At 44.9% G+C, this 27991-nt stretch overlaps 1 protein-coding gene and 1 non-coding gene across 4 annotated transcripts; both read right to left on the reverse strand.

Moving 5' to 3' along the window:
- Positions 1 to 50: 50 nt before the first annotated feature.
- On the reverse strand, positions 51 to 27991 carry NCAPD2 (non-SMC condensin I complex subunit D2). Of its 3 annotated transcripts, none has more exons than XM_058558947.1 (32): positions 27659 to 27991; positions 26718 to 26867; positions 19078 to 19153; positions 18742 to 18800; positions 18090 to 18271; positions 17641 to 17783; positions 14415 to 14542; positions 14219 to 14342; positions 13891 to 14038; positions 12179 to 12376; positions 11698 to 11832; positions 11520 to 11607; positions 11261 to 11441; positions 9471 to 9592; positions 8864 to 9103; positions 8378 to 8552; positions 8035 to 8119; positions 6275 to 6408; positions 5801 to 5933; positions 5621 to 5705; positions 5377 to 5544; positions 4949 to 5118; positions 3726 to 3837; positions 3530 to 3653; positions 3292 to 3447; positions 2757 to 2934; positions 2574 to 2668; positions 2068 to 2148; positions 1753 to 1936; positions 875 to 1001; positions 619 to 774; positions 51 to 379 (listed from the first exon to the last, which is right to left on the reverse strand). In XM_058558947.1, exons 2-32 carry the CDS (start codon positions 26842 to 26844, stop codon positions 294 to 296), a joined length of 4200 nt encoding a protein of 1399 aa, XP_058414930.1. In that variant the 5' UTR covers positions 26845 to 26867; positions 27659 to 27991; the 3' UTR covers positions 51 to 293. The 3 variants fall into 3 exon arrangements, with proteins under 3 accessions (XP_058414930.1, XP_058414931.1, XP_058414929.1); XM_058558948.1 differs by having other exon boundaries at positions 11261 to 11435; positions 27646 to 27991; XM_058558946.1 differs by having other exon boundaries at positions 27646 to 27991.
- Positions 18348 to 18674, reverse strand: LOC131416600 (small nucleolar RNA U85). The gene has a single exon (XR_009222619.1). It is a non-coding gene; the product is annotated as a small nucleolar RNA U85 (small nucleolar RNA).

A 27991-nucleotide genomic window follows, 5' to 3' on the forward strand; every position in this document is an offset into this window, starting at 1 on the left:
ATCTGGGCTAATGTGAAAGATGAAACAAAGAAACGCTTAGGAAAAATGTCTAAAAGTATATAAAAACATTTATTCATTAGAAAACAAGCAGACTGGCAAACATATATTCCCATGAAAGCAGCTCAACTCGGTTCAGTCAGGCAAGTGTAAGAGAAACGGCTCACATTATAAAGACCACTTATGCATTAAAAAAACAAGGAGACAGGCAAACCAGTATTTTACAAGGAGAATGGAATTCAAGGTCACCCACAAGATTCCCTGCACAGCAGGGATGGGAACAGGCTAGAGGACCCCTAGGACCTGTGCCTGCGAGTCCATGCTCTGCGGATGGGGGTTGTTTTCTTGGGTGTCTCGTCTTCTGTCATCTCTGCTGAAAGCTCTATTCAAAGAATTGGAGGAATTAGAAAAAGCTGAGTCACAAAGATGGTGAAAAGAGATCTCAGAGAACAAATGGGACAGCCCCAGCCCACACTGCAGAAATAAAACCTGAACTGCGCCTGCACAGGGAGGAAAACGCCCTCAAGCGAGCGGGTGGAGACTCTACACAGCAGGACCCCACCAAACCAGCCCCCCCCAAGCTATGTTCCTCCTGGGCTGGGCCAGGAGGGAGCACTGTACCTTCCTCGCTGGACTCATCACTCGAGAAGACAATTCTGGATTTCTTTTTTGAAACTGGCTGCCGGGTGTTTGGATGCCGACGGGTAGTACGGCGGGGCTCAGGTGTGACAAAGTCATTGTCCCAGGCTGCAGGAGCCAGATGCTGGTGCCTAGAGGCTAGAAAAGGCAGACGCATAAGTCCACAGAGAGAAAAAAAGGAGCCTCTCTAAGAAGTGGGCCTGGTCTGGTCTCTCTCCCGTGGGGCTGCCTCACGTACCAGCGGATTGTTTCCTGGCTGATGGGGCTCGCTGGCTACCTCCCTGGCCACTCTCAAGTTCCTCTATTGCATCCAGCCCTCTGGTGTGACAGGCCCGAAGCTTCTGCTCAAATTCATCTAGTATAGCCTAGAGGGAAAAAGAGAGTAAGAGCAGGCCTGGAAATATAGTTATTTCTATGATTAAAAAGAAACAAGGCCATGAAAAGACAAGGAGGAACCTTAAATATACATTACTAAGTGAAAGAACCCAATCCGAGAAGGGCACATGCTGTATGATTCCAACTATACGACATTCTGGGAAAAGGCAAAACCGTTGCAACAGTAAGAAGATCAGTGGTTGCCAGGGGCTGGGGGAGGGAAGGATGAACAGGGGGAGTACAGAGGATTTTTAGGGCAGTGAAACTATTCTGTCTGATACTATATGGTGGACACAGGTCATTACACGTTTGTCTAAATCCACAGAACATACAACACCAGGAGTGAACTCCAGTGTAAACTATGGACTTTGGGTGCTAATGACGTGCCAATGTAGGCTCATCGATTGTAACAAATGTGCCACTCTGGTGGGGGAAGTTGACAATGGGGGAGGCTGTGCATGTGTGGGGGCAGGGGACATATGAGGGAGCTCTATACTTCCCACTCAATTTTGTTTTGAACCTAAAGCTGCTCTAAAAAATAAAGTCTATTAGAAAAAGAGATAAAGAAACAAAGAAGCAGGAATTGGAGACAGAAAGACTGGTCTCAGGTCGCTGTGGTTACTTGGTTGCAATCAAGCTGGGAGGAGTCAGGCAGCACCCTGGGTGGCTCCCAGAGCCTCAGAACACAGCTGCCAGCCCCAGCCGTGTGAACCAGCACTGGGATGCGGCAGGCGCGCTCACCTTGCCCTCAGGCTTGGCCCCACGCCGCAGCTTGCTCACAACCGACAGAAAAGCACTGAAGATGGACTCATCCGACAGTTTATCTCCAAAGCAGTCAAAACTGTCCAGCATCTTTCGGAGGCCTCGCTCTGTGAGGGGCAGCTGTGACACACAGTAGGCCAGGTCCCGGTACTGCCGTTCGGTTCTGTGGATGCAAAAGGCTTTGTGAGGAGCAGCGAGATGCAGGAAGAAAAGGCCCATCCTTCCTCATCGTCCCCCACAGCCCTTGGGGCTCCTCTCAGCACAGAGAACCCTGTAGGCAGGCGGGCGGCATACCGGGCGGTGCGGAAGCGCTGACACAACTTCTCTACCAGCGTCTCAGTCTGCTTGTCCTTGGTGATGTAGGAGAGGAGCTGCCTGCAGGAGGAGAGGTGGATGTGCCATCTCCCAGGGCGGCTCTGTCCCCATCATTAAGACCACCCTGTACCCTCTCCTAGCACCAGCATCTGTCATCTTTTTGCCTTAGAAGAATCTTCTGCCTGCCTCACCATTCCTCTCGTACCCTCCTGAAGAATTTTCACTGTGAATGGAAATTTATAACAAAAACAGCTGCCATCTAGTGATTACTACTATGTGCCTACCACCATGTTAGAACTTTACCCTACTAAATCTTTTCAAGAATGAAGGGGCAAGTATTACTGGTCTCATTTATATAGGAGGAATAGGCACAGAGAGGTTAAGTTATTGCTGAAGGCTATACAGCTAAAAAGTAGCAGAGCTAGAATTCAAATACAGGTTTGTCCGATTCCCAAGCCTGTGCCCCAAGGTCCAGGGAATTATACTTCATGATGGTGTGGAAAGGTTCTTCCTCCACCCCTCCCTCAGGGTCTGACAGGCGGCTGATGATATCTGGAAGGAGATTATAGATGGCGTTGCCCTGTAAGAGAGAGTCATGTTAAAGAGAGGAGGTGACCTATATGGTCCCTCCCTCAGCAGCAAGCCCCGAGTTGCTCGCTGCCTCTCACCTTGTGGGAAAGCTCGTTGAAGAAGTTCTTCGCCAGGGCAGCAATATGAGGCACGGGGTCGATGAGCAGCACAGCCATCTCGCTCACCTGCCCCTTCACCTTCACCATGTCCTTTAGGATCAGGAGGCTCATCACCAGCCCTGCTGTTTTCCGCACTTGCTGAGCTGGGTCCCGGAGGCTAGGAATAAAATCTCAAGTTACTGGGCCCAAAACTGTGGGCTTCACCCGGACACTGGCAGGAAAAGCCCTCAGTAGGGATCTATTACTCCTTCTTCATGTGCCTTTCTAGAAGCAGTTAGAAAGCCGTCTAGAGTTGAAAGCTGGGATTGGGGAAAGAGGCCAAGTTTGTAGCCAAGGCTTTAGACAGTGGCATTAAGCCCTTTGGGGCCATCCTTAGCCAGGGCCTGGACAGGTCAAGTATCAAGTAGATGTTCAAGGAATACAGCTTTAGTGATTCCCATATTGACCTAACTACAGCCTCCCAGGCAGGGAAGAGCTGGCAGGGACTGCTAAAGTGCTGTGCGGAATCACTTACCGAGCATACAGATGAGGTGTCCAGGGGTCCACCAGGTTGGGGAAGCGGATGGCCAGATCCCCAGTAGCAACCATGAGGTTAGACCGGACAATGGGGAGTGAGGACTTTTCTAGCATGGTGAACAGAAGACGAAGCTGGGAGTCACAGAAAGTGGCACTAGGGGCAAGGAGAGGATCATCAGGGAAATCCGTACCATCCCCATCCTCCTTGGGAAGGCAGTACCAAGCCCAGGGCTTACCTGATCATGCAGAACTTGCCCAGAGCAAGTGAAGCAGCTACAGAGAGCTCTGGGTTGCTGTAGAGGCCAGGGTTGTTGCAGACTTTAAGCAGAAGTGGAACGAAGGCAGCCAGTATCTGTTTGCCTGGTGGAAGAACAACTCTAGGTTTGGAACAGGCTCTCTCAGTTGGGGAGAAGGTCACTTAGCAGTTCTTACCATCTAACAGTTCCATCTCACAGATGCTACGGATTAGTTCTGCTTCTGTATCGTCAGCAGTGGCCCCGACCAGCCCCATCTCCTCCTCCATGGTAGTCTCAGAGCCTGTGTTCTAATGGGAAAGAAGCCACAGATCATGGGTGATCAGAGACAACTTTTTGTTAAATTGAAGTATAACTGACACATAATATATTAGTTTCAAGTGCAGCGACAACATTTTTGATTCCAGCCTATACTTCATTTTGCCTGAAAGGATCTGAGGAAAGGTAATTCTGCAAAACCATTCATAGAATTGTCAAATGTGTCTGTAAGAGGAAGGACTCTTGCATTAAACAGGAAAAGAACTAGGTCCCTATATTTATTTTTTGTGAAGAAGATCAGCCCTGAGCTAACATCCATGCTAATCCTCCTCTTTTTGCTGAGGAAGACCGGCCCTGAGCTAACATCTATTGCCAATCCTCCTCCTTTTTTTCCGTTTTTCTCCCCAAAGCCCCAGTAGATAGTTCTATGTCATAGTTGCACATCCTTCTAGTTGCTGTATGTAGGACGCCGCCTCAACATGGCCGGACAAGCGGTGTGTCGGTGTGCGCCTGGGATCCGAACCCGGGCCGCCAGTAGCAGACTGCGTGCACTTAACCGCTAAGCCATGGGGCTGGCCCCCTTATATTTGTTTTTAAATTACCAAAGCATATTCCTACATCTCTTAACTCATCCTCATAGAAGCATATAATTTCCTGTATACTGTAAACAGAGGGATCAGGCCAGACAATGGTTCAAGGTCACAGAGGTCAGACTGTATCCCACTGCTGGAAGGCTCTGTGCCTTATTTGTCTGCAAGACATCACTGCCTCTAATAGAGAGAACAGAGGTCCCCATCAGGTGGGAGGCCCGGTGACCAAGGCTGATGGGAAACGGGGTGGGTGCGTGCATGTTCTAACAACACTGCCCCAGGCAGAGCCTGTATTTTATGCTGAGGTCCTAACTTGATGCTCTGTATTTACATAAAACTTTCCTTCCTCAGGTGACCATGGACAGACTGTTCCATCTTTGTTCTCACTAATCTTTCCCACAGTAGTAGCAGCAAGGAGGCAGTGTCCTCTTCATTTCATTTAATATGAGAGATGCAGAGATCCCCAGAAGGAAATGTGAATGACCAGAGGTCATGGAACAAATCTGGGAAATGAGTAGGACATGAACCCAAACGCCCAGGCACTCCCATTCACCTTCTCCTTTGGATTTTTAGTCTTATGCTCCTGTTCCTCCCGAAGGACTCGGCGCCGACAGAGCTCTCCACTCACAGCCTGTTCCAAATGTACCAGCTGCTGCAGGGCCACATCCCCAGCCAGGGACAGCAGGTTCATCAACAGGAAAGTGGGGAGCATGGGGGTGTCCTCTGGAGGAGGGCGAGAGGGAAGGCAGGGAGAAAAGACATAAGCAAGTGTCACAGGACCCTGCATCCTGTGTTTACTGATCTTCCCCTCGCTTGTGTGCTACACAAACTAGTGAAAAAGCAGGAGACAGGGTGGGAGGATGGTGGTGTGACTGGACCAAAATGAGATAGGAAGTGTGGTGGCAGTGGCTTCTGGCCCGGCAGGGAAAGCAGCAGAAGCTGGCTGGCCCATGGGGCCCGTCGCCCCTCTTGCCCACTTACTCAGGTCCTCCTGGGTGCTGCTCTTCTCCTCCAGCTTCTCCTGGGCCTGCTTTGCACAGCCCTGCAATATTTGGGCACAGATCCCCTCAGGGCCCTCTGCCAGTTGGTAAATGAGGGTCACTGCCACCTCTTTGAATGGGATCCAGAGTGGGTCTGAATGGACAAAGCCTGCATAGAAGAGGGGAGAAGTTGCCCACTGCAGACAAGGACACGATTCTGCTCAAGGCCCTTCGTGAGAGCTCACCTTTTGTGACCATATCCCGCAGTCGCTCAAACAACCTGTGTTCCTGAGGCAGCCGGAAGGGTGGGTGACGTTTGCCCAGAGAAGGCTGTGGGGAACAGGATAGATAGAATGTGAGTGTGTGTTGAGGGTGGATAAGAGGACCCCCACTCTCCTTAGTTTGAGTGTAGCCACCCCACATACCTTTCTCCTGTCAGAGATGTTGGCAATGGCATGGCACACCTGCTGGGCCAGCCTATAGTCCTGTGGAAGCTTCTCCTCCAGCCCTATGCTCACCAGTGTGTCTAAATTGCTTCCCACAATTTCTGGTTTTCCTCTGGGGAAGGAAGCCAGCGAGTTAAAGCTAGTCATGGACAGACCTCTGTGTGGGGGACAATGCCACAGGGAAAGTGTCAGCACCCAATGGCAGGGTTTCGAGAACTGTGGAGCACTAGAGAGGCTCTGACACAGGGCTGGCCCCTTGGATCCCTCTTGCTGAGTACCACTATTTCTGGTAGGCAGTGGGGCTGGTACTATCACTATTTTATTTTCCATTTAGGTAGCCAACTCAGCTGCAGAGCTCAGCTGGGCCTGACTGCTATTACTGAAGGAAAGGGACCCTTCTCAGACCCTTCCTTTCCTCTCTCATCCTCCTGCCGGTCTGGACCTGAGCCTCACCGTGCCATCATCCCAAGAAGCATGATGGAGGAACAGCGCTCCAGAGGAGAGCACGCGACCTTCTCGGTTGCCCGCTCCCACAGCAGCTGGGTCACTGCTGGTCTCAATTCATCCTTCTGCACAAACTCACAGAGCTGAAGAGAAAAGAGAAAGGGCTCAGGCCAAACAATAACAACTCCCCTGCTCCTTGGTCCACTTCTCTGAAGAGAATATTGAGAACCTGAAGTGGGTAAAAGCAAACTTAGGAATGAAAAAGGGACGAGGCGGCTCAAAACGTACAGCAGGGGCTTGGGGAGGTTCTTCCGTCTCTGCTGCTTTTCTACTCGCCTGCCTTCCAAATGACATTTACTAAGATGACATATTCAAACTGACCTTGTGGAGTTCCATGTGCATCTATAGTGCTGACTGCATTCTGGAGATTTCTAGTAGGTTTTCTTGCTGTTACCGTAAACTCAACATGTCTAAACTGGAAGCCACCATCCTTCCTTGCCTTGTCATGTTGCCAACAGCACCAACACCCTCTTAGTCACATATGCTTGAAACTTCAGTCAACTAATGTTTTTGTCTCACTTAGTCCTACCTCTTCTTCGTTTAAAATTTGTCTTCCATTAAGTGCAATTCTATAGTTTTTCCTCCCACCCCCGAGTCCAGCCCCTTGTCATTGCACACCTACAGCAGCCTCCAGGGACCTCCCTGTTCCTAGCCTCTTCTCCACCCAGCCTATATGCAACTGCTGAATCGGTCTCCCAGACACCTATTCCATCATGCCACACCCCTGCTCATCACTTAGAAATAGTGCTCCTTTGCCTGCTGTGGGGGCTGCTGACTGGCAGCCTATGAGGTCTCAGGCCCATTGCCACCAGCAGGAGAGAAATGGGGCTCGCAGCAGCACTCCTCCCAGTGGAAGCTGGTGGTCAGCACCACCTCCACCGTCGGTCCCCATATCCAAATGCTTCAGAGCAGATCTGCCTCACTAAAATGCTGGGGTCCCTAACAAGGTTCAAGTCCCAGATGCTTGAAAGGCATCCAGGGACCTTCACAATCTAGTTTAACCTATATTCCCACCTTTATTATCTTTTCCAGATAACAGTTTTGAGCCAGAACACAGTCTTCCTCATTCTATAACATAGGCATTGTTCTTTCTTGGCTTTCCCTCCTTTCTTTAATTCTCTAAATCCTACTCCTCAAGAGCCAACCTAAGCCCTACCACGTTCAGGAAGCTTCCTTGACCGTTCCCACACACACCCCTCTCTTTCCCACTCTGTGTTCGTCAACATAACACACAAGTTAAGAGTATGTTTTCTGGAACTCTTACTGCCTGACTGAACCTCAAACTTCGCCACTAACTAGCTGTAACCAGCCAAGCTCCTCCAGCTCTCTGTGCCTCAGCTTCCTCACTGTAAAATGTAGGCGATCAGAACGTTACCTCACAGGGTGGCTGTGAGGGTTAAACAAGCTCATATAAGTGCTGAGAACAGTGCCTGGCATATGCTAAGTGTTATCATGGCTATATTACCATTGCTACTCTAACCATCACCTGTGCCACTGATTCTGGCATGTAATTATCTGTCTGCTGCATTGTTCTACAAATAGACAATGTTCTACAGCTACCAAGTAGACTGTTGCTTCCTTTTAAGTTGGGAACTTTAAAGCAAATGATCTTATACTTCCTTATTGGGTTGAGTAAACTGTCGAACACACAGCAGTCACTCACTAATACTTGTTGAATGACTCAAGGGAGAAGAAGTGAGGAGACTTACAATTTCCTCAAGACACTGAATGGTTCGGGCTGAGGCATCCACTAGCAGCAAAGAGAGATTGTGAATCAAAGCCTGGGCCTTGGCTCTGTGGGTGGAGCAGAGATTGGGGGTCATTCAAAGATTGTTAAACTGAACCTGGTAAAGAGGTTATTAGAGCTAATCCTACCACGGTTTCAAATAACTGGGTAGGATGGGCTTCACTGGAAATTCAGCCCCACCCTCAGCCCCATTACAGACCCGCCTATGGATTTAGAACTGCTCTAGAAGGATGTCTCCCCATTCTTTCAGGAGACTAGAACATTGACCTCAGAAAAGTCAGCAAAGGCAAAAGTACATCGCATACCTGGCAGAGTCCCCTTTGGGGTTGAGGTAAAGTTGGCGGTAGGCATTAAGCACAGCTTCCCGGACACCAGGCTCCTTAGACCAGATAAGAGGCAGCATGTGGCGCACCCCAAACAGGGCCTGAGGTACCCCAAATTGGAACACCATCACAAAGAATTCAATCACCTCCTGTACCACTGAAAGGACAGACACAAATGTTACTCATCTGCTTGGCAAAACTGCCCCAATACTCAGAGATAGAACCTTTCTTAACGTAGCAACACGCAAGTGGAGGCCTGCCTCATTTTCCCTGAGAATGTCAACTCTTCCTATAATGCCCTATCATGAGATACTATATGTGTTAAAATATATAAGCTCCATGCGGCAATACAAAGCAAACGAAAATACAGAATCCCTGACTTTTAAAGGACAGGTATCAATAAAATAGGGACAAGACTGGTTTTTCCAACCCCAAGACCCAGTCCTTACAGAAAGGGACTTGGCATACCTGTGGTGGTATTTTCATACATCATCTTGCTGATGATGCCAATGGCCTCTGTAATCTTCCGAGAGAAGCTATAGGCATCCTGCAGATACTGCACCAGCATCTCCTGCTTCACCAGTTCATCTTTTTCCCTGGATTTCTCAGGCTCTGACACATTGGGCTTGTCTCTACAGTCAGTCTGTCCTGGTCCCATGTTCTCTGCAGACCCCTGGGGAGTCTTCTCCTGTGTGGAAGCTGCTGGGCCTAGGAGTTAGAGGATCACAGGATGGGTTTTGTTCAGGGGTATATGGGGAAATCCAACAGCTATAAACATCCCTGGATATTTCTTTCCACAATAGGAAGGTATAAATTTAGAACCTATTCTGAAATATCTTAATTCACTTCTCAAAGAATCCTAAAGTCCTCTAGGGTTTGGAAACACCCTTTCACATCCTGTGACTATCAATCTTAGGCCCATGGGCTGCTTCCATTCAGGAGCAGAAGCATAGGCAACTCCCCTCTGGCCTCTTTCAGCACCAGATTCTGCTTGCCAGTGTCTGGCATAAAGTAAATGGTCCAGAAGTACTAGCTGAAATGTTTTATCTGGTGACTGAAGAAGGAAAGCAATTACCTTTGAAGATAGTTCCCAAGAGATTCAGGAACCTGGTCTTTGACTCCTCTGGGTCCATTTGACTGAAGGGTTCAGACTTCTGGAAGTGGCCTATGGCTTCTCGAGTGAGAATGATGGCCCGTCTGAAAGAGCATAAACCTGTCACCATTTGGCACCTATGCGAGCGTTACTACAGCCTCCTGTAAGGGAGCCTACCTCATGATGCCACCAAAAACCCAGACCCACTGCCCCAAAGAAAAAGTTGAAAAGCACCTACACTAAGGGGTGGAGCTCAAAACACTTCTCCTATTTCTGAAGTGACGAGGCTTTATGACAGTCTTCAAGAAACTCAAATAAGGCTTTTTAAATTAAAAAAGTCACAAACCTACTCCAAACATTTGTTTAAAAACTTTGCTAAGTGAAAGTCTGGAAAAAATAAACTTTCAATAACTGGTTAATTTACAGTACATCTATACAATGGGATTCTACAAGCTATAAAAAAATAATGAAGCAGCTATTTATATATAAATATTAAATAATACTGAGATACACAGTTAAGTGAAAAAAGCAAGGTGGTAGATCAGTGGGTAGAGAATTCTATCACTTGCGTAAAAAGGGGGAAAACAAAGCACACGTTTGTCTGTACATCTATAGGTTATCTTTTAAAGGACACTCAATAAACTACTATTGCTGCTTCCCTGTGGGACAGGGAACTAAGTGCCTGGGAAAAAACACATTTGGAAGGGATTTTTCATGGCATGTCCTTTTTGTAATTTAAAATTTTGTACCATGTGAGTGTACTGTCTTAATTTTTTTAAATTAGATTTCTCCTTTTAAAAAAACCTGTTTTTAAAGTTAAACCATTAAAAAAGTTATTTTAACAAGTTTTGTTTTAACATATGTCTAAATTGGTAATTGGAAGCCAAAACCTCAGTTACTAAGAATTTAACCTAGCATAGATTGTTGAGGATTTCTGAAGGAGGAGTTGACATCTTTAACATGAGAAGAAGCCTTTTCCTAACTGATAGGACAAAATACTAGAATGCTTAGAGAAAGAACAGGCAGTTATAAAACTACAGTCTCTCTTCATGCTTTAGCAAAGAGAGACATAAGGGAGTTAGCCAATGAGCCACCTTCTCTTCAGCCTTTTTGAACAGCCTAATTAGGTAAGAAGTAAACAAATAATTTGTGGCTGAGATTTAAGAACACCTGTTGACAGCTGTAACGGCTTTTGTTGCCAAGCTGCTCTGAAGTTCTAGAGTCACAAAAACACTGGGAGAAATCTTTTCTCTAAGATCAGGCTTCATACTAGGTTGATTTAAAGATTAAAGTAGGATTAAGCAAGGTTGATATTAGCTCACAGAACTTATTTTTTATTTTACTTTTTCACAGAATTTAGAATTAGAAAGCCATTAGAGATCACATGATCCAATCAATTTCTTATTTTACAGGTAATGAAACCGAGGCCCAGAAAATTTAAGTAACTTACTTAAGCTTACACGACTAGAATTATACTTACAGGCATTCTCCTTCAAATAAAGGAGGACTTTTGTCATATTTAATTACAATCTAATATTGTTTACATTTAGTTGTTTTAGTAGTTTCTTTAAACACGTGTAGAAGTAGAAAAACATGCTTAACTGTGGACTATGCATAAATCTGGTGTTCGGACCATAACTACAACGAAAACACCCACCATCATCTGGTGGGGGCAGGCCCAAAGTGCAGTTCATTTTAAAGAAATATTGTTTCTCAAAGGTTGACTCTAAATCTAAACAGGTCATTAGAGAACACGTCACTCTTTCACATACTTGTAACTAGCTTTGGCAAGCAACCGCCGGATGCGTCCTTTCACCTCCTCAGGGGTCTCTGTATTAGCAATTTCCTCAGGAATCTCCTCTTCCTCCTGGGGAAGCTTGAGCAGCTGCTGCAGGGTGGACTCCAGCTCCGGCAGCATGGCTTCCCACTCCTCCTCTGGGTCCAGCACTGCAGCTGAATGAGAAAGTCTCACTGAGACTGACTGCAGGGAGGCGGCTGGTGGGGGAGGACTCCTATGCAGTAACTACTCACAGGTGGCTGCCGTTCGCCTCTGGGCCCTCATCTCTTGTAATTTCTGGGTTTCCTTCTGCAGTGGTCCAGCAAGGTCAGTATCACTAAGCTATCAGGTAAAATGCACATCAGGGTCACCAAGTCACATAACTTCACCCCTGTTTCCATTTAATGACTTGGGTGAACCAAACCTACTTACCTTGCAGGAAAAGGGATTATTGGCGAGAAAACTGGCCAGCAGCTGGATGGCATTTTTACATACTAGCACTGACTTGTCTGCCAGACGTCCCACTGCTAAGGCCACGACTGCCTGGAAACGTGTCAGGGGGAGAGCCTATGTGGGGCAGGAAGAGAAGGATCAGCTCACATCCCACCTCATCCATTCTGCTCAAGATGATCTTGAAGTAAACTCTGAATGAGCTTCCCACTCATTCTAAAGAAACTTTTCTATGGGATATAAAATAGTTGAGTACTCTTTGTAGTAGTTAAGACAGTATAGTTCTTAAATGGAGCGAGGCATCCTTGTCCTTGGTAGAGGAAAATCTTTATTACTGGTAGGAACAACCTGAGTTCTAGACTCTTCTTTGCAACAGATATTTTTCTTCAACATTGGATTCCCTTTTCTTTGGCCTGTACATAGAGGGGTACCACATGTCTTTATCATCTAGAAGGTTGTTCACCTTCTGCTGGACGATTCGGGTGAAGAGTTGCAAAACACGGCTCCGCACAAAGGAGTTGACATCGTGGCCATGGGCTTGCAAGGTGTCCAAGAACTGATCTCTCGTGTCTCGGGCTGCTTCCTCCAGCTGATCACCTTTCAGAACCTGCAGTACCATCTCTGCCATGGCTGCTAGCACAGCATTGCGCATCATGTAATTCTAAGAGAGAGAAATCAAGTCGGTATGAGCCTCTGCACTCCAATACTCTCTCTCCTTTCCTTAAACTCTTGTGCCTGTCCAGGCACACAGAAGGGGCAAGGCCTTTAGTTAAGGTAAGCTTTCTTGTCTTAACTATGACTTTCTCTGGTCAAATGCCTAAGTATTCACCCCCAAGGTCACCGGAAAAAGCTGAATCTCAGGGGGGCCTTGTTTGCTTAGAGAATATAGGGATAAAATAAATAAGAGCCCAAAACAATTTTTCCCCATAAACCTCACCCAGGTAACCATGGTGGGAGCTGAATGTGAAATCACATCTACCCACCAATGCACATTTGAAAAGCATTAATTATCTTTCATCTGAGGTCTCAAGGCCTTTGATCCCTACTAATAAACATCTCCTTCCCACATTTTACTGACAGAGAATGAGACACAGAGAAACAGAAATCAGCCCTAGGGTGACAAGCAAGTCCATGACAGAATCTGATGGAGAATAGGGTTTGGAGTTTTTGCCAGGCCAAGAGCCAGAGAATGGGGTCTTGCACAAGAAGTTCAAGTAAATTAGACTAACGAGTAGACTGTCTTTGTCCTTGATATTCACCTAGGAGTGCTCTGCATCTGTTTGGGAAGCAGCCAGGTTAGCCTTCAGGGATGAGGGAGAATTGAGCGAGACGACATGAGTTGATTTGAGGACGCTCATTGTTTGGGGAAAGCAAGGTGAGCCAGATGGTAGGAAGAGCCTTCATCCTGAGGAACGGATGGGACTCAGAATCACAGCTGAGGCCCTCTCATCAGATTTCAGCTGTGGCACTATTGTCTCCCCCACCAGACCTGATAAAACCAATGTGATATTGAAATGGATTAATAAACGGCTCTTTTTTGTGTGTGTGTGTGTGTGAGGAGATCAGCCCTGTGCTAACATCTGCCAATCCTCCTCTTTTTTTGATGAGCAAGACTGGCCCTGGGCTAACATCCTTGCCCATCTTCCTCCCCTTTAATAATTTTATTTATTTATTTGTTTTTTCCCCCAAAGCCCCAGTAGATAGTTGTATGTCATAGCTGCACATCCTTCTAGTTGCTGTATGTGGGACGTGGCCTCAGCATGGCCAGAGAAGTGGTGCATCGGTGAGCGCCCGGGATCCAAACCTTGGCCGCCAGCAGTGGAGCGCACGCACTTAACCGCTAAGCCACGGGGCCGGCCCCTTCCTCCACTTTATATGGGACGCCGCACAGCATGGCTTGCCAAGCAGTGCATTGGTGCACTCCCGGGATCCGAATCGGCGAACCCTGGGCCGCCGCAGCGGAGCGTACGCACTTCACCGCTTGCACCACTGGGCCGGCCCCTAAACGGCTCTTTATTCAATAAACTTCATCTACTTCTCTACAGGAAGGAATTGCCAGTGATAAGCTTAGCCAACTTGACTTCATGTGAAAGCTACCTTCTTGTTAAGAAACAGCCATTCAACAATAGACTTAAAACCTCCAGAAAAACCTGAGATCCCCAGGGGACCACCTACCTCTCCATCCAGATGATCTATCAAAATGCACATGCTGGACATCAGGATGGCTGGGATGCGTTCTGCTAGTTCTGTCAGGAAGGCTGCAAAGCCCTTTGCCCCTGAAGGGTCCCGACTCAGCTCCTGGGGACACTTCTGTCCAATCTCTCTACACAGGGAAAAAAACACAGGCATAGCAAGGTAACTCAATTATTCAGTTCCCAGTAAGGGACGGTAAGACTGGTATCTAGTATCTGAAGGAATCTAGTGTTGCACAGAGAATATTTCCAATCTTTCTTTATCTTTTCCCTGAAGGAAATGAGAATTAGAAACTTAAAGGAGGAGTCACCTTACAATCTCTCCCACTATGCTCTTCATTCCATAATCAGTTGCCCATAGACTCACGGCCGCTACCAGTACAGATGCCAGGTGTTCAAAGTGCTGCAGCATCTGAATGATCTTCACAGTGGCACCTGCGGAAGTACTAAACATCAGAAATTACCAGCAAAATGAAATAGGTGGGCCAAAGCAGAGGGCTCACTTACTGAGCATATGGTTATAACGTGTCAAGGCTACCCCTAGCAGGCGTGTGATGGCTTCCCGGGTGGGGCGGTTCTTCTGGTGACTAATGGTGGGGTTCTCCAGGAGGCGGTAGCAGCAGCCAGTAACCAAACTGAGAAACGAAGAGAGTGAGATGATGGAATCAGCTATCTGGACTCAATTATACTGGGGCCCTGCCTCATTCATTCTATCTCTACTGTCCCCAAAGTTTTCTTCATTTTATCACCTTCTACACCAAGTTGCTTTGCTTTGCCAACCCCAGATAGGTACTCAGTCCTTCAAGATTATCAATGTTCAACTAGTTGTTATGCCTATACAGACACTGAATATATATATGATAAAATACTGGACAAAGTTACCAATGACTTCTCATTGTTAATAGAGTGGTCAATGCAGTCCTCATCTTTTTTACCCCCTTTGGGTGAGGAAGATTGGCCCTGAGCCAACATCTGTGCCAATCTTCCTCTACTTTGTATGTGGGATGCCGCCACAGCATGGCTTGACAAGTGGTGTGTAGGTCGGTGCCCAGGATCTGAACCCACGAACCCTGGGCCGCCAAAGTGGAGTGTGCTGAACTCAACCACTACGCCACTGGGCTGGCCCAAGGCAGAGCTCATCTTTTTTTTTTTTTTTAATTTTTATTTATTTATTTTTCCCCCAAAGCCCCAGTAGATAGTTGTATGTCATAGCTGCACATCTTTCTAGTTGCTCTATGTGGGACGTGGCCTCAGCATGGCCGGAGAAGCAGTGCGTCGGTGCACACCCGGGATCCGAACCCGGGCCGCCAGTAGCGGAGCGTGCACACTTAACCGCTAAGCCACGGGGCCGGCCCCGCAGAGCTCATCTTAATTGACTTTTCAGCTGCATATGACATGGTCGATCACCCCTTTCTCCTTGAAACATGCTTCATTTGGCTTCCAGGATGCCAGTGTCCCTTCTTAGTTTCTTTGGCTGGTTCCTCTTCATCTCCTCACCCTCTTAATGCTGGAGTGCCCCAGGGTACAGTCCTTGAATTTCTGCTCTCTTCTAGCTACACTTACTGACTTAGTAATCTCATTCAGTCTCATGCTATAAATACCATTTATATAAATACATTCTAGTCCCAAATAGGTACCTCTAGACCAGACCTCTCTCCTGTACCCCCAATTTGCACATTCACCATCTGAATCTGACAACATTGCCTGGATGTCTAATAAGCACATCAAACTCTGCATGTCCAAACAGAACTGTCCCCCCAAAACACGTCCCCACAGCCTTCCCCATATTTCAGTTATTAGCAACTCCACTCTTCCAAATGTTTAGGCCCAAACCCTGGGTGAGTCATACTTGACTGCACTCTCCCTCAAACCTCACACACACTCATCAGCTCATCCTGTAAGCTCTAGCTTAAGAAAAAAAAAGTACAGAATCCAACCATTTCTCCCATCTCCACTGCCACTCTTTGCTCTAAGCTACCATCAATGTCTTGCCCAAGTTATTGCAACAGCCTCCTAACTAGTTTCCCACTTCCCTCTTTTCTCTCCATAGTCTCCACAGCCAGGATGATGCTGTAAAAGTGCAAGTCAGACCACCTCACTGTCCTGCTCAGAACCCTTCAGATGCCCCATTTCACTCTGAGAAAATGCCAAAGTCACCATAATGATCTGCACAGTATGGCTCCCCACTGCCCCCCTGACCTCACAGCCTATCCCTCCCACCCTGTCTCAGCTGCCGTCTCTCTGGCCTCATTGCTATTACTTGTACACACCGGACACACTTCCTCCTCAGGGTCTTTGCACTTGCTGTTTCCTTTCCTTGCTCTTGCTCTGCTTCCAGATATTCTCATGGCTCTCATTACCTCCTCTGGGTCTTTGCTCAAATGTCACTGTCACAAAGAGGTCTTGTGAGAACAGCTGATTTAAAATCACAACCCTCAACCCTCATATACTACTGGTGGGAATGCAAACTGGTGCAGCCACTACGGAAAACAGTATGGAGATTTTTCAAAAAATTAAAAAATGGGGGCCGGCCTGGTGGCATAGTGGTTAAGTTCATGTGCTCTACTTCAGCAGCCTGGGGTTCGCAGGTTTAGATCCTGGGTACAAACCTATGCACCGCTTATCAAGCCATGCTGTGGCAGGTGTCCCACATATAAAGTAGAGGAAGATGGGCATGGATGTTAGCCCAGGGCCAAGCTTCCTCAGCACAAAGAGGAGGATTGGCAACGGATGTTAGCTCAGGGATAGTCTCCTTCACAAAAAAAATAAATAAATAAAAATAGAAATACCATATGATCCAGCTATTCCACTTCTGGGTATTTATCCAAAGAACATAACACTAATTTGAAAAGATATATGCACTCCTATGTTGATTTAAGCAATATTCACAACAGCCAAGACTTGGAAGCAACCTAAGTGCCCATCAATGGATGAATGGGTAAAGAAGATGTGATATTATATATATGCAAAGAAATACTATTCAGCCATACAAAAAGATAAAATCATGCCACTTGCAACAACATAGATGGACCTTAAGGCTATTATGCTAAGTGAAATAAAATCAGATGGAGAAAGACAATTACTGTATGACTTCACTCATATGTGGAAGATAAACAAACAGATACAGAGAACAGATTGCTGGTTACCAGAGGAGGAGGGCGAAAGAGGTAAAGAGGCACATATGTATGGTGACAGTCAGAAACTAGACTCTTGGTGGTGAACATGATGCAGTCTATACAGAAGTTGAAATATGATGATATATACCTGAAATTTATATAATGTTACAAACCAATGTGACCTCAATAAAAATAAAGAATAAAATTACAATTTTCTTCCATCAAACTTCCCATCCCCTCCTCTATTTTCTCCACAGTAATAAACCATAAAACATACTATATATTTTACTTATTTTAAAAATTCTCTTCTGCTCTATAATGTAAACTCTAAGAGGGCAGAAACTTTGTTTCCAGTGGCTATAATGATACCAGCCACGCACCTAGGAGATTCTCAGTAAACATTATTTCATGAATGAATAAATGGGTATTAGAGATGAGAAATTCACAGCAGTTTCTAACATTTCATTATCTACTTCCTAACAACTCAATGTTATGAGTATACTTCTATGTATTACAGAGAACTGAGGCATGAAATGAAGTATTTAAAAGGCATATTCAGCAACAGAGTCCTCATTCCTCACAGTTCAGTATTATCTGCAGCCATCTTAACTACCCACCTGACAAATTCCTCTTCAATTACTGAGTGGTTCCACAGGTGACGAATCTCCAACTGGAGCAACTGTGTTAAAAGCTGAAGAATTGGTTGTCTCTCTTCTTCCCAGTCAAAGCCATGGGCTGCCTTGGCCCGAGATTTCCTACCCTAAACAAAGTTCACGTATACATTTAGAAAAACAGAAGGAAACAAAGAGGGTCAAGATCTGCCAGTCTGAGTGTCCAAAGTATCCAGTATCAAGACCAGGTAGAAGGTAATACAGAAGTGTTACAAGTTGCAAAATATAAAAGAGCTGCTTGTCAGGGAAGGATATGTTGGGATACTTTTGCATGCTTCCTCATAAACCTTAAATATGGGCAGACAGGATTCTCAGACTCACTAGATTCCCTTCTTTCCCAGCAATTCCCTCATCCCTCCAGGCACTTAATAACTGAACCAGGAACTCCAAATTACCTTCCCACCAAGGCCCAGGTCCACAAGACTTGTCTGGCTGCTCATGGTCTCAAAGGATTCCAAGAGGCGGATCAGAGCATAGCAGTTCATTTTGAGGGCATTTAGGTGGGCGCTTCTATCGGATACACTCAAAGTTGTGTCATCCAGGACAGCAGGAAGTTCCTGGGAGTGGCGGGATACCACTGCAAGGGGCAGAATCTGGAGTTGGTTTTGTTCACTTTCCTCATATATCCCAACTTCAAAACACCCAGCACTCGCAGCCATCAGATTACCAAAGATCTGTGTTTCATCTCTCAGTGGCCATAATATAAGCTAAGTCCTTTGGGACCCCTAACCCCATACCCTGACACGCCCTGTCCCCACTCTCTCACTCTAGTTACCAGAAGTTCTCCCTGGCAACTGGAAAAATCACCTCTATTAAAGAGAGGTAATTCAAAAGTAGGAAGAATTTCTTGTTGGTCTGCCCTTACAGCGAACAAACATAACTCTGTATTGCCCACCAAGATTACAGACCTTAACAGGTCAAAGGTCCCCAGGCTTAGCCAAACCAACTGAATCACTACAGCCTTGATATCATCATGTGGCTGATAAAATGTAGGAGACAATAAACAAACAAACACCTTCCATCCCCTTCCCCCTGACCCATAAACACCTTTTATCAGGAATTCCAGAGTGTCTTCCTTGAGGCCAGGATCTATACTTCGAAAGTGACTATGAGGGAAAGAAAGTGTGGGGGTGAGACAAGACACTGCAGAGCCCGTTCTAACAGATCAGATCCAACCTGAAGAATCTAATGCTTAAAAATACATGTGAAATTGCTCAACTGAATAACCCAGTGGCAAATTGGGGTAATGCTCATCAGTGGAGATATCAGCACTCGGAACCAATTATTAGTGAACCTATAATCTGGAATTTCAAGACTAACATGCAAAGTTGGGGCAAATAGCCACCCGTTCTTTTTAAAGTACCAGCCAGGTATTTCACTTACTGTAGAATGCTGTAGACAGTATCAAAATGCTCCAGTATAGCCAGGGGCCCCTGAGCTCGGAAGGCAGCCTGAAATGCTATAAAGATGAAAGAAACTAATTAATACAGAGGGGAGATGCTTTTTTGGCAAATTCTATTCATGGCAGAAAATGGAGTTAACTGCTTTTATTGGTAGAATCTCAAGACGAAGAATTCACATCAGTGAAACCTATTATAACAACAATATCTTACATTTTGTCCTGTTTTACAATTAAAGCCATACTTGGATTTCACCACATCTCTGAGTTAAATAAACCAGACAGTATTATGCCTATTTTATGGGAAAAGAAATTAAGTGTCAGAGTAGTTATGTGACTTGTCCAACTTATAGTAGTTAGTAGTGAACACCAACTCAGGATCTTTTTTTTTTCAATTTTGAAATTACAGAAGTGGCCAGAAACAGTACAGAGTTCCTGTACTTGTCACCCAGATAATGTTAACATCTTATATAAGCATAGTATAAGGATCTATTCTAAACCAAGAAATTAACATTAATTAATTTAATGCTATTAACTAATCTACAGACCTTATTTGAATTTTGCCAGCTGTTATATTTATGACCTTCTTCTGGTCCAGGATCCCATCCACGTTACCACAATGCATTTAGTTGTCATGTCCCCTTAGTCTCCTCCACTCTTTGTCTTTCGTGATCTTGACACTTTTTAGCCAGTTATTCTGTAGAACGTCCTGTAATTTGGGTTTGTCTGATATTTTCTCAGGATCAGAATGAGGTTATGCACTTTTGGCAAGATTACCGTGGAAAGGAGGTGGGGTCCTTCTGAGGGATCACACCAGGAAGTACACGATGTCCATGCCTCATTACTGGTGATGTCAACTTTGATCACCTGGTAGTGTTTGCCAGGTGTCTCCACTGTAAAGTTACTCTTTTCCCCTCTGCAGTTAATAAGTATTTTGTGGGTAGATACTTTGAAACTACGCCGATATCTCATCACATTTTGCCCACTACCTTAAGCATCTATTGAGGATTCTTGCCTGCCATGATTATTACTGCAGTGTTTACTGACGGGTGATTTTTCTATCTCCATCATTCCTTCTACACTTACTAAGAGGAATGCCACTGTAAGGATGAGTACTCCCTTTCCTCTCGTTTATTTATTTATATCAAAATGGACTCATGGATATTTCTTTTATTCTGTGTTTTAATCCATTCCTATTACTATTTATTTTGTTGCTCAAATTGTCCCATACTTGACCACTGGGAGCTCTTCAACTTGGCCTGTGTCCTTCTGACATGCTCCCTTCACTTGTGCACTTACTTTCTTGTACCACAAGATGTTCCAGCTCACCTTGTACTTTCCCTGGCCCTGTCCTGCAATCAACATTCTCAAAGGAGTCCTGGTTCCTTTTATGGAGAACAGTATGTAGAAACCAATTCTAGGCACTAGTTAGACTCACTGCTATTGGATTATCATTGCTTTTAGGCCTTCTCAGGAGAGAAAAACATGTCTGAACACACACACACACACACACATGTACACACAAACATACACACCTCTGTATCTATTTTTATTTCTGTGTATATATTCAAAAACATGAGTTCATTTGTGTATTTGCTTAATCCTAGTATACACATAAAAAAGCAGTTCAGCATTGCTAATCCACATCCCTGTAAAAAATAAATTTACTAACTAGCTTACAATAATTGTGTAAAGTTCTTTTGTATACAGTATATAGTCAAAATGTTGCTTCTCAAAGATGCTTAGGTTAGTTCTTTTCTTCCCCACGCCTTTACTGCGGATTATGTCAAACATTTGCAATACATTTAGGTTCATTTGTTACTACTTATATTACATTTTGAAAACCAAGCATCTTCTAATTCTCAAACTCAGTGGTCTTTTCATCCTGGCTGTACTGCTTCTAGATAAAAACTTCAGTATAGGGCCGGCCCCGTGGCTTAGTGGTTAAGTGCGCGCGCTCCGCTACTGGCGGCCCGGGTTCGGATCCTGGGCACGCACCAACGCACCGCTTCTCCGGCCATGCTGAGGCCGTGTTCCACATACAGCAACTAGCAGGATGTGCAGCTATGACATACAACTATCTACTGGGGCTTTGGGGGAAAAAAACGAGGAGGATTGGCAATAGATGTTAGCTCAGAGCCAGTCTTCCTCAGCAAAAAGAGGAGGATTAGCACGGATGTTAGCTCAGGGCTGATATTCCTCACAAAAAAACCCCAAAAAAAACAAACAAAAAAAACTTCAGTATAAAGAGGAGTAGTCTAATTATGTCTTACAACATGCAAGAGCAGCCAGGCAGTACAGGAGTTAGATAATTTTTGAATTATCTAACTAAAGTTGTATACCTAGCTCTTTCTGTGAGGGAAAGAATTCAAGCAAATTCTTCCTTTCTGCAATACCAGGTTGGTTTGCCTGGCAAGTAAAGCTTGAACCTTGTACTCCATGATCACTGTTGGCGCTGACCTGATCTGTTATAGCGTTACGCTGTCCAACTACAACCTGGTCCTCCACGATTTTTAACAAGCTATTTTATTCCTTCAAGTCCTACTGACTCCCTAGCAGTACACTCATAGCATGTTCGTTTCTTTTTTTATGCTCTTCTTACCCTTTGCCTCTTCCCCTTTAGTACATGACTGCTTTCTACTTTACCAAAAAGAATGAGACCCAAAGCATGGCTCCCTCACGTTATCCTGCCTTCCTAGCAACAAATTATTCTGCTAACATCTTCCCATTCTTAGCTTCAGTCTCAAGTGAAGAGATTTTCTCCTCTAAAGCTAACCTGCCCCACTGCCCCAAAAATGTATCTCCCCTTTCACCTTTGGTTTTATCCTCTCCAGGAACTGCTCTTATCCTGCCAACGTGCTCAGGTCTCCCTTCTTAAAACAAACAAAAATGCTCACTGCCTTTCATTTGACCTTGCTATCATATCCCTTTTAAATTTTGTCTAATCTTTCTCTCAATTTCCTGAAATCTAGTTTCTGAGATTGTCCAACCCAACAAGTGTTCTCTCAAAGATTATCAATTACCTATTTTTTATTACAATGAATGATTCTCTCGGTCCATGTTCCTCTTTAGGTCTCTGAAGCATTGCCCATTGATCTGGTCTAGAGTCATACTGCTTTAGGTTTACATTTGGTTTGAACATTTACTAGGCCAAGCTACCTAGCCTCCTAAGTCTCAGTTTCCTCTTCTGTAAATTGGGAGTAATAACAGATCATACCTCATAAGGCTTTCCAGAATTTTTTGGTAAAGATTAAGTGAGGTAATCCATGGGAAGCAGTCAGAACAATACTTAGCACAAAATGTAACTCAGTATATGTAAGCTATTTACCACTGTTACAAACCTCCTGTAATCTGGAAAATACAGAAAAACGGAAAAGAAAAAGAAATAAGCACTGTTAACATTTGGCTAATTTTTTTCAGTCTATTTTCTGTGTGTTCTGCTTTTTAAAATCTGTATTACAATAAGGATATTATAAAAGCTTTGTAAACAATTGTTAATGGTAGCATAACATTCCATGGAGTGTACATATCTTAATTAACTTACTATTCCTCTATTGTTAGACATTATGATATTTCTAATTTATTTTGTGAGGAAGATCAGCCCTAAGCTAACATCCATGGCAATCCTCCTTTTTGCTGAGCAAGACTGGCCCTGGGATAACACCTGTGCCCATCTTGCTCCACTTTCTGTGGGACGCCGCCACAGCATGGCCTGAGAAGCGGCGAGTGGGTGTGCGGTCGGGATCTGAACCGGGGTGCCAGCAGCGGAGAGCATGCACTTAACCACTCCGCCACAGGGCTGGCCCCTCATATATCTAATTTTTTCCACTAATTAACAACACATTTGCTCCCCTGGCAAACCTGGATTAAATCCAGTTGACTGCTTACTCCATTCACATAACCACACAAATAAAAATGGCTTGAAAAAGACACACAACCATGCTGACCATTCTCCCTTTAAACTCATGACTACTAACCTCGAGTGGGCCCTTAGTATTTCCTGGTAAGCCTATTACAAATTCCCAGGCCTATTCACTTTCCTCTAGGCAATTATTTCACACCTTTCCTCTGCTGATAACATCAAGACCTTCTTCCCCAACTCACCCTCAGTTAAAGGCTTCACTTCTTATCTCACTGAGAAAATAGAACTAGACAGAAGAGAACTTCCAACTGCCCCAAGCTCTATATTTTCCCACACTACCGGCATCTGTGCCCATATACTCTGCCTTCTCTTTTGCTACTATGGATAAACTGTCCATGCTCTCATAAAATACAAAAAAAAAAAAAAAAAAAAGGAAAAGAAAGAAACAAGCACTGTTAACACTTGGCTAATTTTTTCAGTTTATTTTCTATGTATAGTATTTCCACTGCTGAGGTCATATCACCTATTCACTATTTACTAATAAAAGAATCTCCTCTCCCTGTGCACTAGATCACATACTCTTACCTACTAAAGGATATTGCTCCAACAATTGTTCCTTCTCCCTCCAGCATCATCAGCTTTTCCCTCTCTCTGACCATTCCTATTCAGCATATACACACGTAATGCTGCTTAGCTTACCACAAAAATTTTCCCTTGACTCTACTTCCCCCTCTAGCTACCACCCCATTTCTCTGCTTCTCCTTAAAGCAAAACAACAGGTATCTAAGCTCACCATCCCTAATCTTTCTCCTCCCATTGTCTCATAAACCTATTCCAATCAGGCTTTTGTCCCCAGCACGCCTCTGAAACAGTTTCTATCAAGGTTACCAGCAATCGCCACATTGCTAAGTCCAGTATTAACTTCCAGTTGATCTCTCCTTTCCTTTTTGAAATGTTCTCTTAATTTGCCTTCCATTTAGCTCTTTGGTTCACTTTTTGCCTCAGTGACTGGTCCTTAGTTTCCTCTACTGGTTCTTTTTCATCTTCCCAGTCTCTAAATGTTGGACTGTCTCAGGTCTTACATCTTCAAATCGCTTCTCTTCTCCATCTACATTCACTCCAATCTCACAGCTTTAAATGCCTTCCACACACTGAATATTAAACCCCAAATTCTTATCTTCAGCTGGCACCTCTCCCCTGCACTCTACAATCATCTAACCTACAGTCTAAACCTGCTCCTCTCATAGTCTACCCCATCGCAGCAAACAACAACTCCATTCTTCTAGTTGCTCAAGTCAAAAAGCCTTGTAATCCTAGATTCTTCTTTCTCCAACCCTATAAATTCAATCCATCAATAATCTTGTTGGCTCTACTTTCACATATATTCAGAATATATTTTATGATCACCTCTGCTGCTATCACCTCAGTCAAGCTACCTGGTATTATTGTATTAGTCTCTTAATTGGTCTCCCCGCTTCTTCCCTTGCCCCTCCTAGTCTCTGCTCAACTCAGTAGACAGGGATACTTTTAAAACATCACACCATGTCATTCGGTGCTGAAAACCCAACGGCTTTCAAATTCACTCACACTGGAGCTAAAGCGGTCACCATGACCTATCAGGCTCTAGATCAGAGCTTCTCCAACTTAAGTGTGCATCCGAATTACCTTAAAATATGGATTTTCTAATTCAGTAGTTCTGGGGTGGGTCTTCATCCTGCACTTCTTTTTTTTTTTTTTAATTTTATTTTTTTCCCCAAAGGTCCAGTAGATAGTTGTATGTCATAGCTGAACATCCTTCTAGTTGCTGTATGTGGGACACAGCCTCAGCATGGCCAGAGAAGCAGTGTGTCGGTTCGCGCCCGGGATACGAACCAGGGCCGCCAGCAGCGGAGTGCATTCACCTAAACGCTAAACCACGGGGCCGGCCCAATCCTGCACTTCTAATAAGCTCCTAAATCATGATTCTAAGGCTGCTGGTCTGAAGACCACACTTTGAGGAACAAGACTCTAGAATAATCTGCACCACTTCCCACCTGACCTCTTTTTTTCCTAGCCTCCTCCACTCCAACCATACTGGCACTTTCCCATCTCAGGCCTTGGCACTGCTCTTCTGTCTGCTTGGAATGCCATTCCTTGAGAATCTGCACAGTCTTCACTTTTAAGGTCTCTGCTTAAATGTCACCTATCAGCAAGCCTTCTCTAATCATCCAACATAAAATGCCAGTCCCTACCCTGGCACACTGTATCCTTTTTATCTTGATTTATTTTTCTCCTTAGCACTTAAACAACCATCTGACATATTCCATATTTATTAATTACTTGGTGAGAGCCTTGAGAGAAAGAACTTCGTCATCTTGTCTGTTTTGTTTACTGTTGTATCTCCAGTGCCTAGAACACTGCCTGGCAAATAGCATATCATTAGTAAATACTTGTTGCACAAATTAGATTTTATCTTGTATATTTATAGTAGAATTTGTATTTAGGGTTCTAAACACCAAAAGCAAAGCAATTGTCAAAAAAAGAACTCTTAAAGAGAGTGATCATCCATTTAAAAAAATAATGCATTATAATAACTGAACAAGAGTTTGCTATCTTGTACAGCATGTGCAATTGGTGATACACATATCCACACAACATGGAGAGAACAGTTTATCTATGGACATTGTTGGCTGGCCACCCATCAGTCAACCTCCACACTCCAGCTTGTTCCTTGCTTACCAAATGGTGATATGCCCAGGTTTGGGGAGGCTCCTAGGTAATAATCTTGATCAATTTAGCCAATCTGGGTAATTCTATTTCCCTTACCAGTAATTAGTTAGGGAAATAGGCACATGATCCAATTCTGGTTGGGAGGCTTCTGGTAAAGTTTTAAAAAGAGAAAGAAGAAAGGAAAAAGAACAAGATAGGAAATCCCCTTTTCTACCTCTGGACATGAGAGCAAAGAGCTGCCACCTGGCAATCATGATGGGACGGCCAAGAGACAAGCTGGAGTTATATTATCAAGCTGCTGCATTAACCACCCCTTCTTGTTGTAGCAGATAATAAATGCAGTAGGTTATTATCCCTGTCTTTACAGATAAAGAAACCGAGACAAAGAGAATAAGTAACTTGTCCAAGGTCAGAGTGGTAGAGCCAGGATTCAACTTCAGGCAGCTTGGCTCCAGAGTCTTAGTCTCTACTCTATGTACCCCTCCAAAGCAACCTAACGGATACAAGACCATTTCCAATAAGTACAGTGACATTACAGGTCTTGCTGATAATGCATAAACTGTTCTGGGTCATCTATAGGTTTCAACAGGTAATTGCATTGTACATATACTGTACAGTGTTCCAGCTGTACATATACATTATGTTTTTTTGGATTATTGAACACTCTTGGAAACAAGAGATCTAGACTCCAAAAAAGTGTTACCTGAAACAGGTCAGGTCAAGTCCCAGACATTCTGAGAAAGCTATCTTCTCCTATAATTCTTAAATCCACCAGGACTTTATTTTGGCATATGGTAAGAGATAAAGATCTAAAATAATTTTTCACCCCAAAAGTAACCATATACACCAAGACTGTTTACTGAACAACTGAGAGAAGGTAGTCAATGAGTGTACTCTTCCTGTACACAGTGCTAGGGTGAAAACAGTACGGAATAGGAAAGACGTTCCTTGCCCTCATGGAGCTTAGTGGTGTAGTGGAACAGAGAGACGATAAATTACATGTGGGAGGGTTGTTCTGAAGTGCTAGGCACAGCGGCAGCTATGGAGTCTTACCTCTAAGCTGTGAGGGAAGATTTCTGATGGACAGTACCTCTTGAACAACATACTGATTCACTCCTCCACTTTTCAACAATTCCTCCGGGGATAAGGGCAGACGGAACTCAAACAGTTGGGGAGACATCCTTCTCCCACTGGCTCACCTGGCTGGAAACCAGACAGCCAACAGGTCAGGGTCTGTATTTAAGGCCTTTTTACCTGGTCCCATTATTTCACCCCCTCTTCCAACATATAATGCTTTTTCAGTCTTACATCAAGCTGATAACATTATCTTAGAGGATGTGAGATGGACCCTGGAGTAGAATCTAATTTCTAGTTGCAACTCAGCCACTTGGTCATGTCACTTAACCCCCTGGGCCTCATCTGTAAGACAGGATTACTAATCTTTGATTACTTTACAAAGTTGCTTTGAGGATCAAATGAGTCAAGGGGTATGAAAGTGTTTAAAGAACTGTAAAGTGGCATACCAATGCGTTAAGTTAGCATTATTATTTCTGTTTTTATGGGCAAAACTTAAGTATAGAATGTCTCACCTGAGGCCAGAACAGCGGCCCAGCACGGGCTAGTGGGTTTCCTGGCTCCAGATGGGAGGGTATTAACACTTACTGCTTGTTTACTCTTCGCCAGATTTTGCTGGGCTATTTGAATATATCATATCTGATCTAATTCTCCAAACTCCAATCTCATGGAATGCAAAATAATACAAGCCAATTTACAGATAAGGAAATCGAGGCTAAGAAAGGTTTAAGCGATTTGCCCCAATTCCGCTGCAGATGCCAGACATCCTGTTTCTACCACATCGTTCCGCAAGGATACATCCACCAGACCGCCTGCCTCTCGCACGCTGCTACCACCGCGGCCCACTGCCCCGGACCCGATCTTCCCGGCCCTTCATTCCCCGCTCCCCACTAACATCACACCTTACCCGAGAACCTCACCCTCCGTTCCTCCGATTCGGGTTGTGGGGCTGAAACAAACGAGAAAACACGGGGTGCACAGTGCGCACCAATCAGTTAGGCAGCACTCAAGAAGGCAGAGAAACCGGCCAATCCCCGGCAGGCGGAGGCAAAAACCCGTCTCAGAGCCCCGCGCCGCGCGGGCAAAACCGCAAACAGGAGTTCAAAACTCAACGGCCGCAAGGGGGCCAATCGCGACGCTCGCTGCAGAAACAGGCCAATCACAGCGCAGGAGCCGGAAAGCCCGGCGGCGCCGCCGAGGGAGGGGCGGGGCCTAGACTCGGACTCCAGCCCCCCGTCCCCAGCCCCCCTAGT

This window comes from Diceros bicornis, chromosome 17, assembly GCF_020826845.1.
Source record: "Diceros bicornis minor isolate mBicDic1 chromosome 17, mDicBic1.mat.cur, whole genome shotgun sequence".
Classification (NCBI taxonomy): domain Eukaryota; kingdom Metazoa; phylum Chordata; class Mammalia; order Perissodactyla; family Rhinocerotidae; genus Diceros; species Diceros bicornis.

Bases quoted from the DNA above. Each gene is read 5' to 3' on its own strand.
- NCAPD2 (XM_058558947.1), bottom strand. From the start codon at position 26,844: ATGTCTCCCCAACTGTTTGAGTTCCGTCTGCCCTTATCCCCGGAGGAA. The intron at 14,343-14,414 runs GTAAGTGAGCCC...GTACTTCCGCAG, and splicing joins ACGTTATAACCATATGCTCA to GTGCCACTGTGAAGATCATT. The intron at 6,409-8,034 runs GTAAGTCTCCTC...TTTTCTCTTCAG, and splicing joins TTCAGTGTCTTGAGGAAATT to CTCTGTGAGTTTGTGCAGAA.